A 13,660-nucleotide genomic window follows, 5' to 3' on the forward strand; every position below is an offset into this window, starting at 1 on the left:
CTCTCCTTTACTCATTCTGCTCCACGGAAGACAGAGTGATGTTAGTTACTAAATTTAGGAGGAATAATTTGGGCATGCTAGGCTCAATTCTGTTTATCTTCTTCTTGGGGAGCAAACTACCTACAGAGCCCTATATATAGCAATATCTATTATATTGTTTGTATAAATCTTTTGAATGCTTACTAATATTCATTGGCTTGATCTACCAAGCACTTGGATACCTGACTTAAAGCCACGTCCTGTATCCTGATCTCTATCATCGGTAAAGGTAATGTTTTGGCCTCCCAGATACAACTCCTGTATTTCTCAATTTATTCCAATCCCAAGTGAGGAACTCTATCTAATTATTGTCCCCTTAAAGATGATATTGAAAGATATAAAGGATAGTGAGATACACCATCATCACAGATAAGAATACACTTTATCATAAAGATATCACTTCTTTCCAAATCTGTTAATTCAATATGTATATTGATTTATATTTTCTGTTTTTAATACAAATAACAACAGAATTTTCAGGTCGTGACAAGTTAGCTCTAAAATTCATATGAAAGAGCAAAGGGCCATGAATAACCAAAATACTTTTTAAAAAATCACAACGTTAAGGGACTTGCTCTTTCAAAAATGAAGACTGATGAAAAGCAAGGACAACTAAGAGTTTATGGTTTAAGTCTATGAATAGAGAAATAGACCAAAGGAATAGAACAGAGAGCCCAGAAACTGACCCATGTATATATGCAAACTTGGTAGGTGACAAAGAGGGCATGCAAACCAATGGAGGAAAGCATAAACTTTTCAATAAGTAGTACTAGGAAAACATGTTAGGCATATTTTTTCAAAATATTTATTTATTTTATTTTATTTTTTATTTATTGTCTAAAGTTTCACATATGTCTCCTTTTTCCCTGATTGACCCCCTCCCCTCCCAGCCATTCCCACCCCGGGCAAGCCCCCACCGCCCCAATGTCTGTGTCCATTGGTTATGCTAATATGCACGCATATAAGTCCTTTGGTTGCTCTCTAATCCCCCTCCCCTCCCCTGCCATTTGTCTCTGGATCTATTCTTGTTTTTTTTTTATTGATTTCAGGGAGGAAGGGAAAGGGAGAGAGAGATAGAAACATCAATGATGAGAGAATCATTGATCGGCTGCTTCCTGCACACCCCACACTGGTGATTGAGCCTGCAACCCAGGCACGTGCCCTGACTGGGAATCAAACTGTGACCTCCTGGTTCATAGGCAGGTGCTCAAACACTGAGCCATGCTGGCCCGGCAATCATATTTTTTAATAATAAAATTGCTACTTTATAACAAGAAATATATTCTAGGTAGATGAAAGACCTATATTAAAAAAAATTTTTTTAAATACTCTTGCTTCCTTTGTATTACAGATATAGACAAGAAGTTCCCAAATAACTTTCCTGTCTTTCATAGCCTCTGATGCAAACTCATCACAATGCTGTCTACTAATGTAGCCCTGAGTTGGAAGGCCTCTGTTTAACAAGCCCCCAGGGTCAGAGGTGTCATGTAGAGAGATAAACCAGTTGGTCAAATGGATGACCATTGTGAACTTTTTCAGGTAGCCTAGCAATGAGCCGGCTCTTCAGGGAGGGCTGCAAAGCCTCTGGTCTATAAATTCTCTCAGTTAGTGGGCTTTCCCTAACACATTTTTCATGCTAGGAAGATTGAAGCCTTAATTTCAAAGCCAGTTTTTTTTTTAGATGATCCTGATTCCTCAAGATTCCTCTATAAATGTGTGAGGCAACAGGAAATTTGAGGTCCCTCTCCTGTACACAATGCTGTTTTATGAAGCATGCATATGTAAAAAAGTTAAAAACCAAGCATGGGAGTGAGAAGCATCAGATTCTGGAGAGAAAGAGAAAGGAAAGGAATCAAATCACAGGTGAGGATATAAAGAGGCTTCAACTGTATCTATAATGTTTTGTTTCTGGGAGAAAATGATATGAAGCAAATATGGCAAAATGTTAAGATTTGTTAAAGCTGAACAGTGGACACATGGGTGTTTGTTATTATTCTCTCACTTTTCTGCTTATTTCACAAATGTCAAAATTACAAAGGAATAGCCACAAGACAGAGAAAGCTTCACACTGGTGTCTGCAGAAGGGGCCACCTGTGGGAATCAAGTCAGTGGAGTCACAGAAGCCCATGGAGGCAGCACGATGGGTTTAAAATTGGGTAGAAGAGAGAAGGCAACCTTATCACATTTTTTGACATTTGGGACATGAACATCCCCTGAGACTTTTTAAAAATAATAATAAACGGAATCTTTGAAAGCCTTGGTAAAAAAAAATTGCCATAAATTATATAAATAGTTAAAATAAACAAAGTTAGCCCTAGCTGGTTTGGCTCAGTGGATAGAGCATCAGCCTGCAGACTGAAGGGTCCCAGGTTCAATTCCAGCCAAGGGCACATGCCTGGGTTGAGGGCTTTATCCCCAGTAGGGGATGTGCAGGAGGCAGCCAATCAATGATTCTCTCTCATCATTGATGTTTCTATCTCTCTTTCCCTCTCCCTTCCTCTGTGAACTCAATAAAAATCTATTTTAAAATAAAGAAATCAATAAGATAAAATAAAATAAAATAAACAAAGTTTTAATGAGCGGGTCATTTGACAAATTGGTACAATTGCTATTAATGAATTAGTGTTCAACAATTAGTTACTTAGAAAATTGAGAGATGTTTAAACACGACTTGTCTTTTGAGGGTCTGCTCAAAAGACACCTCCTCCATGGAGTTGCTTGGATTGAACTCCTCCCTCACTCAAAATGCCCTCTTCTTCCTCTGGAGTCTCTCCACTTCCCTTACCATCTTCTACCATATGGTACAGCTATTTGGCCAGGTCTTGAGTTCCTTGCTGGGCCATGAGATCCTTCAGGACAAAGTTTTTGTCATCTCCGCCTGCCTGGTGCTATGGTGCTCAAGGTAGATCCTTAGGAAGGATCTGAACAGAGGAGAGGAGAAAGGAGACCAGGGATCCTGAGGAAAGGATCAAACTAAGAACGTCTGTTTGCAAAGTGAAGGATATTTATAACAGTCTGTGCTTTGACTTTAGGCCACAGACTTTTGCTATTTCAACATTTTCCCCTCATAGGCCATTTCCTTTGAGATGATGTTCTGCCAATTTTTACCTTCAGGCTCTGCCTACGGTGCCAGCCTACCAGTGTGGTGCTAGGGAGGTGCTCTCAGAGGAAGCAAAGCAAGAAAATATGATGAAAGCTTTTCTCTGCAGCAGCAGTAGACCCAGCTCTCACGCTGGGGCCCGTACAGCAGCAGATGAGGAGATCTTGGGCGGGACCAGGAGCCTACAGCCAGGCTGCTATCAGGATGCTACATGGAAAAGGGGAGAAAAAAGCCAAGGGTTGAAAAGGGTAAGGCTGCTGACAGTCAGGACTAGACAAGAGGCTTCTGGCTGGGTTTTAGAGTTGCCAGATTTAACAAATAAAGATACAGGACACTCAATGAAATTTGTATTTCAGATAAACTATAATTCTTTATTTTAAGGGAAGGCACGGATGTGTCTTTTTAAAAAATATATTTTTTATTGATTTCAGAGAGGCAGGGAGAGGGGGAGAGAGAGAGAAAGAGAGAGAGAGAGAGAGAGAGAGAGAGAGAGAGAGAAGAGAGAGAGAGAAACATCAATGATGAGAGAGAATCATTGATCGGCTGCCTTCTGCACACCCCCTACTGGGGACCGAGCCCACAACCTGGGCATGTGCCCTTGACCAGAATCAAACCCAGGACCCTTCAGTCCAAGGCTGATGCTCTATCCACTGAGTCAAACCATCTAGGGCAAACTATAATTCTTTAATAAAAGTATATCTCATGCAACATTGGGGCATACTTATACTAAAAAAAAAAAAAATCATTTATCTCCAGTTCGCATTTCATTGGGTATCCTGTATTTTGTCTGGCAATCCAGACATAGGTTGAGGTTGTATAGTTATTGCTGATCATAAGTAATAGGCAGGCTAAGAGGGAATAGTTCACAGAGGTTAGAAGGGAAGCAGAGAGGAGCTGGCCCAGGCCCGATGTGGCTTGAGGGCAGGGACAGGTGTTGTTCCCATTGTCTCCCTAGTGCTGATGAATAAAACAGTGGTCAGTGTCCCCACTGGCTCTCCAGGCAAGTCAGACACCCCACCACCACGCTTGTCTGCCTCTTCAAGAGCTCTTATCTTGTTATAGGATATCTATCGTTGACATGTCTGCCTCCCTCTTGAGTGGAAAGTGACCGAGCTTTTGAGTCAGAGATCTGAGCTCAAATCCAGACTCTGAAACTTAAAGCTGTGTGACTATAGTAACTTATCCTCTGTCTCAGCTTACCCTCTTGCAGAACATGTACCATCCAGAGTTGTAATAAACAAATGAGATAATGAAGGTAATGCATGCAGTAGGTGCTCAGAAATACTAAACGTAACATCTAAGAAGACTGAGTGCAAGGACGTAGTCCTAACACCACACTGTACATGCTATGCCATACTTAGATGGAGAGATAAGTGAACAATGGAAGGAGTGTGAGCTCTATATTGATTCTCTAGACTAGAGGCTCTTCATATTTTACTCTTGCTGCTAGTCATGATTCTAATGCAAAAAGAGATAAGAAAGCCTCAATCATAATTTTCCACTAGCCACCTCTGATAAGGCTCTGAAAGAGGGATGCACAGAGGACAAGCCCTGGTAATACCCTTGTCCTTGACCATATCCTGTGCTTCCTCATGGGAGGGACTCCTGCAGGGAAGATCCTTTCATTCCTTGTGGGGATCCCCAAGTCAGGGACTTGGGTGTGAGGGTGGCAGGCCACAAAAGGTCATGCAATCAGGAGACACATAAAGGCTTAGGCAGGGGGCTGTGCTGAGGGTACGGTAGGTCTTCCTAAGCCCCCGTGGGCAGATGACTGGCTCCCTCTTCCTACAAGAGTTTCTTGTCTATCTAGAACCCTGTAGCTCCAAGTTTCACTCTGTGAGAAGCAAGCAGGAACATTTTCTTTGGTTGAAGCAGTAGAAGATTTGAACATTAAATTCCTTTGCTATCTGTCGTGGACTGAATGTGTCCACACAAAATTCCTATTTACAAACCCCGCACTAGGAGGCGAGCTTTTGGGAGGTGATGAGGAATAGATCAAGTCAAACAGGTGGCGCTCTCATGAGTGGGGTTAGTGCCCTTAATAGAGTCCTGAGAGCTTGCTTGCTCTGCTCTGCTCTCAGATATGTAAGGATGCGATGAGAAGTCCGAAGCCTGCAACCTGGAAGAGGGCTCTCACCAGAAACTGACCATGCTGGCACCCTGACCTTGGATTTTCAGCCCCCAGAACTGTGAGGAATAAATTCCTGTTGTTTATAAGCTTCTGGTTCATGGTGTTTTGTTATAGCAGCCTGAGCTAAGACCCGGTCTTTTCCCTAAAATATTTCCTCAGTTTACCTCATCACCAAACTCCCCCCTAGGCTGTGACCCTCAGATCACTTTAGTACCCCAACAGCAATCAAAATTAAACTATGGGGTCTCCAGAAAAGGATTTTTTTTAATTTGTTGATTTTAGAGAGAGAGGAAGGAAGAGAGAGAGAGAAACATCGATGTGAGAGAGATATGTTGATTGGTTGCCTCCCGCTGCCCAGACAGGGGCTGGGGATGGAACTGGCAAAGAAGGTACATGCCCTTGACTGGGAATTGAACTTGTGACCCTTTGGTGCTCAGGCTGACGCTTTGACCCCTGAGCCCACCGGCCAGTGCCAACTACCCTTGTTTTTAATGCTCAAAATGAGCAGTGAGTGAGCAGCTGGTTGTCAATGATTCCAGATCAGCCAAACAAAAAGCAGACCATTGAGCTGGCTTTCCTTTGAACTTCAAACCTCACCATCCTTCAGTCTCTCTCTTAAAAGACCAGAAGCTTGAGGCAAGAAGCATCTTTATTTTTTTTTTTAATCCAAAAAACCTTGAGATTCTTATTCTTGCCTTTAATTTGGCAACACCCCTTCTCTCCCTCCCCACCCCCCCCCCCCCTCCCCCGGGTGTGTCTGTTGCCTCTGAGAGCGGAGTCTGGCATTGAAACATGGGTCCTCTCCCTCAGGTTGCTGTCCTGCCATGAGTCTCCATCCCTCTATGGCAGGGGTGGGGAACATCCGGCCCACAGGCAGTATACTAGTAGGCCCATGAAATCATTTGGTCTGGCCCTGCCAAGGCACTGGAGGTGAATTATTTAAAGGTCTGACCAAATATAGCAGGCTAGTTTTTTAGTCGATAATTTTATATGGCCCTCGAATGATGTTATAAATATCCAAATGGCCCCTGGCAGAAAAAAGGTCCCCCACCCCTGCTCTATGGGGTTGCCCAGTTCTCCCCTCTATATCTTTTTCTCCTCACACCTTTAAGCCTCTTTGTCTTTCTTCTCGCAGATTCCCTAAAAGTACTACTGCTCTTTATGTGGCCACACTTTGCACATTTGTTAGTGTCTTTGTGCAGTATCCTGCCACTCTTCTTTGTCACTGCCTCCCACCTCTCCCACCCCTCAGCCAAGGTCACAGACTGGAACCCTGGTGACTTCATAGGTACTGTGTGAACCCACTCCCCATCTCATGACATGACCACAGCTGATAGGACCATTAGTGAGAAGTGGAGTCCCTATCTTTGAAATTTGGTATTGGGCTCAGAGTCCAATCTCATCCTGGGTTGACCTCTTGAAAGAAGGAGAGGTATAGGTAGCCTACAATGGGACTATGTTAAAGGGAATGCTTGGGGAAAGAGTAAAGAGACATCTCAGGGACAGTTCAACTGCGTTCTTGCCATTGACCTCTGTGAGATATCCCTGTACTTCCATAATCAACTCCTTTTGCTTAAACTACCCCAAGCTTCTGTTGTTTCCATTTTTTCCCCCTTTAATCCTCACCAAGGACATGTTTTTCATTGATTCTAAAGAGAGAGGAAGGGAGAGGGAGAGAAACATCAATGTGAGACAAAAACATTGATTGGTTGCCTCCTGTATGCACCCTGACTGGGGATTGAACCTGCAACCTGGGTATGTGCCCTGACCGGGAATTGAACCAGGGACCCTTTGGTACATGGGACAATGCTCCAACTGAGCCACACTGGTCAGGGCTGTTTTGAATATTTAAAAAAATGTTTCCTATTTTTAATTTTTGGATCAAATGAGTTAAATTATATTTCAGACATAACAGAAGAGTGCGCGTGCACACACACACACACACACACACACACACAATGCTTTCCTCTCATGGTTGGTTCTTAATGTTATGTACACGTTGTAGAACAGTTCAGTAATAATAATGAGAAATGTGTTTACCATGTTCCTGGCACTGTTCTAAGAAGCTCAATGTGCCTTTCATTTCATCTTCACAACATCCTTTAGAGTAGATAGCACTATTCGCCCATTTTACAGGTAAGGGAACTGAAGCACAGAGAAATCACTTTCCCAGAGTTAATAAGTGGTAGAAGAGGGGTTTGAAACTAGGCAGTCTTGACTAAAGAATCCATGCCCTTATCCACAATACTACTAGTATATACTTTACAAACACTGGGTTACAAATACAACCTGACAAAAGAACTTCCAACAAATCTATAACACCTTGAAATAGTTCCTGGCCTTACCTCTTGTTCCAGTTAACAAAACACAGTATTGAAGTTACCTTCAGAGAGAAAGAGAAGAATTTGTAGAGAGAAAACTTACCAGGTGTATTAGTTTCCTAGGGCTGCCATAGCCAAATACCATACACTGGATGGCTTAAGCAGCAACACTTTATTGTCTCACTGTTCTGGAGGCCAGAAGTCCGAGACCAAAGAGTTGGATCCTTCTGGGAGCCATGAGGGAGCAATCTGTCCCAGGCCCCTTTCCTAGCATTTGGTGGTTTGCTGGCACTCTCTGGCATCCCTTGGCTTCTGCTGCATCATCTGATCTCTGCCTTCATCTTCATGTGGCATTCTCCTGTGTTCAAATATGCACTTTCTATAAGGACACTAAGCAATTGGATGAGAGGCCCAACCTACTCCAGTATGACCTCAACTAATTAGTCTATGATGACCCTATTTCTAAAAAGCGGACACATTCCGCCCTGACTGGTGTTTCTCAGTGGTTAGAGCATCGGCCTGCACACCGAAGGGTCTCGAGTTCCATTCCCAGTCAAGGGCACGTACCTGGATTGCAGCAGGTTCGATCCCTGGGCCTGGTCCAGGCGCCTGTGGAAGCAACCAATCGATGTGTCTCTCTCACATAGATGTTTCTATCTTTCTGTCTTCCCCTCCCTCCCCTCTCTGTAAAAATCAATGGAAAAATATACTTGGGTGAGGATTGACCAAAAAAATAAAAAAAGGATACATTCTGAGGGACTGGGGGTTTGGACTTCAACATGTGAATTTGGGGGTGGGTATATAATTCAACCCATAACATCGGGTTTTCTTTCCTGCAGCAATTTTCAATGATTATGTTATCTTTTTTTCTTTCTTTTCTTTTTCCAAAGACGAAAAAGGTTTGATTTTAAAGTGTGGCAAACCACAAATGCAGCTTCTCAGCTTTGGCTTTGCACTCAAATTTCATTGCCTTGCTGATTCAGGAAGGATATCAAACCCACTGCTAAGGACACCAAATCCTGATAAGGACACTTCCCTCTTTTAATGACGGCAGAAATTTAGCTCACCTAAAAGGAGATATGAAGTGTCATAGGTTCTACTTATGACTTTGACTTGCTCTTGGTCTAGGACTCAAGGTTTATTCTTCCTGGTCATAAAACAGAGAATTTGCTTCTTCTCTCAGGCTCCTCAGAAGCCAGTTTTGAATGGTGATCTTCTAGTTCAGGGGAGAATTATCTGGGACTTAAAATATACATACCGAGACGTACTGATGCCTGAATCCATTCCCCTATTCCATCGAATTTGTCTGGGCATCTTATCTTTTAAAATCCGTCTTGATGCAGACTGAAGGGTCCCAGGTTCAATTCAGGTCAGGGATACATGCCTCCTGGGTTGTGGGCTTGGTCCCCAGTGCGGGGCATGCAGGAGGCAGCTGATCAATGAGTCTCTCTCATCATTGATGTTTCTATCTCTCCCTCTCCCTTTCTCTCTGAAATCAATAAAAATCTATTTTTTAAAACCTTATAAAATTGTACACTTTAAATATGTGTAGCTTATTGTATGTCAATTATATCTCAATTAAGCTGTTTTTAAAAATTAAAACTTCTCAGATTATTCTAATGGGCATCCCCAAATGAGAACCATTGAGTTGGGTCAACCTCCTCTTTTAAGTAGATAGGGAAACAGCCCTAGAAGGGAAGAAATCTGCTCAGGAATCAAGTCATGCTAGCAACACTGCTAGGATTTAGAACCTGTGACTCCTGAACTACTATTCTTCTGATCTTATCTTAGAACCAAAATGCTAGAAAATTACTGAGCTCCCCCCAAAAATTTTAAGAGGCATTTGAAACATTTGAAGTGTTAGGATTGTTACTCAGAGGTATAGGGCATGAGAACTAAGACAAAAACACACACAGCCTAGTCACCATGTAGAGGGGCAGTTCATTGTCCTTTCAATGTACTCCAGGCATATCCTCCATCTGTCTGCCCCCTGAGCAGTAGAGTCTAGTGGAGAAGGTAGAGCAAGTGAGGAAAGAACACATCAGCAGCTGTCACTTGCTGTTTAGTGGCCTATTGGCTAAATCCTTCCTTAACCCCTGACTTATTTCCAACACTTTTGAGTATTTCTACCTCAGGTTCAACATGGACAAAACTGAACTCATGACCCCCTACTCCAATCCATTCCTGCTTCTCAGTTCCCTATATTAATAAAGCGTACCGTTATTCTCCCAAATGTCCACACACACACACACACACACACACACACACACACACACACACACGAAGTGCCTCATCTTCTACATACAAATTGTGTCCATTTATCTTCCTGAATATCTCTTAAATACATCCTTTCTCTACATCCTTATGGTGACCTGAGTTTAGGTCCTCGTCATTTTCTGCCTAGACCTCTTGACTCATCCTCCATCTTTCTATCACTGTCTTGTGCAGCTGGAGTAATCATTGAGAAATACACCGATCATGCCATGCCCCCACTAAAAACCTTTGGCTTCGCGCTAGCTGGTTTGGCTCAGTGGATAGAGCATCAGCCTGCAGACTGAAGGGTCCTGAGTTATATTCTGGTCAAGGGCAGTCAAGGGCACATACCAGGGTTGTGGGCTCAATCCCCAGTAGGGGACGTGCTAGAGGCAGCCAATCAGATTCTCTCTCATCATTGATGTTTCTCTCTCTCCCTCTCCCTTCCTCTCTGAAATCAATAAAAATATATTTTAAAATAAAAATAAATTAATAAATAAAAACCTTTGGCTTCCCCATGAAAAATAGAATGAAACCCAAACTCCTTTGCATGACAATTATAATCTGGCCCCAATACTCCTGTTCCTTATCCTCTCCCATCACTCTTCCAGGATGTACCATTTCCAAATATACTGGATATACTTATGCCTCCCTATCATTGTTCCTGCTATCCCATCTGCCTAGAATGGTGGATCTAACCTAACTCCTCGTCTTCTAAGGCTCAAATTTAAGTATCACTCCAGATTAAGTTAAATACTCCCTCTTTCTATGTCACACTTGAACTTGTACATAACTCCATTAAAGCAACTATTCCACTGTTTCATGCTAGTCTGTTTCCACATTTGCTCTCTCACTAGCTTGTGAACAACTTTAGAATAGACCATTTTGGGTTCTTGTCATCCCTATATCCCTAAGACTTGGCAAAATCCTGGTACATATAGGTGCTTAAAAATATTTGGTGAATTATGAATTACCTTCTCTGCACTTTCATTCTTCTAACCCACAACCTGCTAAGTGGGTGACTAGCAGTTGGGTGGGTAGGGAGATCCTCACAATTTCAGAAGCTATGGCTCAGCTACGGCCACCTAAAATCCAGAGTGGTATAGGGAGTCACTATTCATTCCATGTGGCTCCATCCATAGGTGCTTTAAGTTCACTATTCCCGTAGATTGTGCTTGGAAAAGTGGATGCATTTGGCTGTTCCCCCAAACTAAATGCTGCCAGTGTCCCTTAACAATGTGCCTTTCAGCAAGTAGCCATCCATCCATGCTCTTCACTGCCCTGGGAAACTTGGTCATGAATTGTATTGCTCTTTGGCTTGGTGAAGCAGGGAGAGGACTCATTGACTTCTCTCATTCCAAGCATTCTTTCCTTCAAAGATAAAGGTGATCAATAAAGGGGCACAGATGAATAAAAGACCTTTAAAACATTGGTTGGGGGATGTGACAAGTTAGTTACATTAAAATAAACAAAAATATTGGGCCTATTCCCATTTCAATAGGCCTCTAATCTAACTTTGGAAATCAGCATTTTAAAAAATATATTTTTATTGATTTCAGAGAGAAAGGGACAGATAGAAACATCAATGACAATTATTGATCAGCTGCCTCCTGCACCCCCACCACACTGGGGATCGAGTCCTCAATCCAGGCATGTACCCTGACCAGGAATCAAATCATGACCTTCTGATTCATAGGTTGACGCACAACCACTGAGCCACAGCCCTAACTGGTTTTGCTCAGTGGATAGAACATCGACCTGCGGACTGAAGGGTCCAGAGTTCAATTCTGGTCAAGGGCATGTACCTGGGTTGTGGGCTCAATTCCCAGTAGGCAGGATGCAGGAGGCAGCCAATCAATGATTCTCTGTCATCATTGATGTTACTCTCTCTCTCCCCCTTCCTCTCTGAAATTTAAAAAAATAAAAAAAGTATAAAAAATAAATTAAAAATAAAAAACCACTGAGCCACACCAGCTGGGTGGAAATCAGCATTTAAAATATTATTTCAGAAATACTTTCTCAAGGGAGATGGAACCTCAAATCATCATTACTCAATGTCATCCGCCACTTTATTTGTAGCGGAAGAGAGGGAGCAGAAATACAATATAACTTACTAAGTATCATACCATAGGTTAGGCAGGATTCTCTTTTTTCTTAAGTGTTTTCTTGTTTAAAAAGAAACAGAAAGTAAGGACTATCAACAGGATGATCTAAGGAAAACTCCCTAAATGATTCTTATTTCTTGTGTCGCTCAGTATGAAATCCAAAACATACAAGCTGAATAATAAAAATCTTAAATCCTGAGGGGCTGCTTCTATTAACAAACTATAAAGAGAACACATTGCTCTCAACAATATTTTAATGAATACATTAAATATAAAGCAAATGGTTCGGGGGAGGATCCAAAAAAGAAAATAGGACAACAGACTGGTAAAGCTATCCCTGAACAAAAAGACACAGAAATTTTACACTTTTCTTGTAGAAAATTAAAACCCTTTGCATAAATTTTAGCATATTAATACATCAAGCAACTTTGAGCAACATGATCAACTGATTCTCTCATAAGGTTTTGGATCACAGGAGCCATTTGTTCAGCCATGCCAGTCTCTTATTACTCTTGGCAAACTACCACATTGTCAAACAACTGTTAGCTGGGGGTGGAGACAATAGGTGAACAGGATCCTAGTGAATTACTACTCCCTATCTACGTTCCACTCTAAACATGGGAAATGTAGATTCCAGTATTAAGCGCCATGGAATTTGTAGGTAAATTCCATTAGGTTTGATTATTAAGGTTCCCGTTTTTCTTTCTGACTAATGTATAAAGAAGTTCTTTGTTTTAAATGTAAGCAATCACAGGTGATTAAATTTTTTTTTAACTTTTTATTATGAAACCAAAGCAAAATAACAGAATTTCAAAAATTAAAATACAGGATTTTAATTCTAAACAAATATTAAATCTACACCAATAACTAAAAATCAGAGTTTACCAATATTTAAGAATAAAGGGAAATGGCTAAAATGTTCACAGTCATTATTTCTTCCTTATTAGCCTCAGAGTTGCATCATTTTCCTTTGTGCTTCACTTGGACAGGATATAGAATTTCTTTCTCATCTATCTTTTGATACTGTAGACTGTAATTTCAGAGTAACTTTTGTCTTCCTACATAGTTCTTTATATGTTCCTTCAGCAAATATGCGAGCACCTGCCTATTGGGCTGAGATGATGTGGACATAAAGAAGAGTCCATCAGTGATCCTGTCCTAAGATGTTCAGGGGAGATAAGACACCAACAAATAATCAATAAATATAAATAAACTTATACGAGGTATAAAGTAATACAGCTTAAGTATAGATAAAATATAAAAATAGGGGAATTTCAAGGAAGAAGAGATTACATTCAGCTATTGCAACTGAGGAATGCTTTGTGAGGATAGTATTTGGGTTGGGAATGGACTGGTCCTTCAAAGGCTTCAAAGTGGTTCTGAATGTGGTGGCCTTGATTTCTGGAGTGTAATCTTCTCAATGCTAATTTAAAACTCCTTACCTGTCTATCTCTTCAAACTGCTCATTTTTTTAAATGATCAAAAATATTAATATTGCTGTCTATATAAACAGCAATTGGGGTACTTAAATTAAAAGTTAATTATAACACCTACTATATGGTTTAGGGCTCTGTTATTTTCTAAACTCTTTCCCAGGTAAGACCATATTTGAATTGCAGAAGATGCCTAATTATTGAGCCATGACTTTTAAGTATTCAACTGGGCAAAACCTACTTGCATTAGGTGCTTTCTCAAGTCTAAACCTAAACTT

General features: G+C 41.4%; 1 protein-coding gene across 5 annotated transcripts in view; it reads right to left on the minus strand.

The window, feature by feature from the left end:
• Window positions 1-2,504: 2,504 nt before the first annotated feature.
• Window positions 2,505-13,660, minus strand: part of FBXO45 (F-box protein 45) — a 28,951-nt gene continuing 17,795 nt past the window's right edge. The window contains exon 3 of one of the 5 annotated variants that reach the window (XM_054713879.1): window positions 2,505-3,346. In XM_054713879.1, the coding sequence (XP_054569854.1) occupies window positions 3,188-3,346 (159 nt within the window). In that variant the 3' untranslated portion in view covers window positions 2,505-3,187. Of the gene's footprint in view, window positions 3,347-12,185; window positions 13,108-13,660 lie in introns of those variants that run through there. The other 4 variants (XM_054713880.1, XM_054713876.1, XM_054713877.1 and 1 more) reach the window with 4 other exon arrangements.

This window comes from Eptesicus fuscus, chromosome 3 (assembly GCF_027574615.1).
Source record: "Eptesicus fuscus isolate TK198812 chromosome 3, DD_ASM_mEF_20220401, whole genome shotgun sequence".
Taxonomy (NCBI): Eukaryota; Metazoa; Chordata; class Mammalia; order Chiroptera; family Vespertilionidae; genus Eptesicus; species Eptesicus fuscus.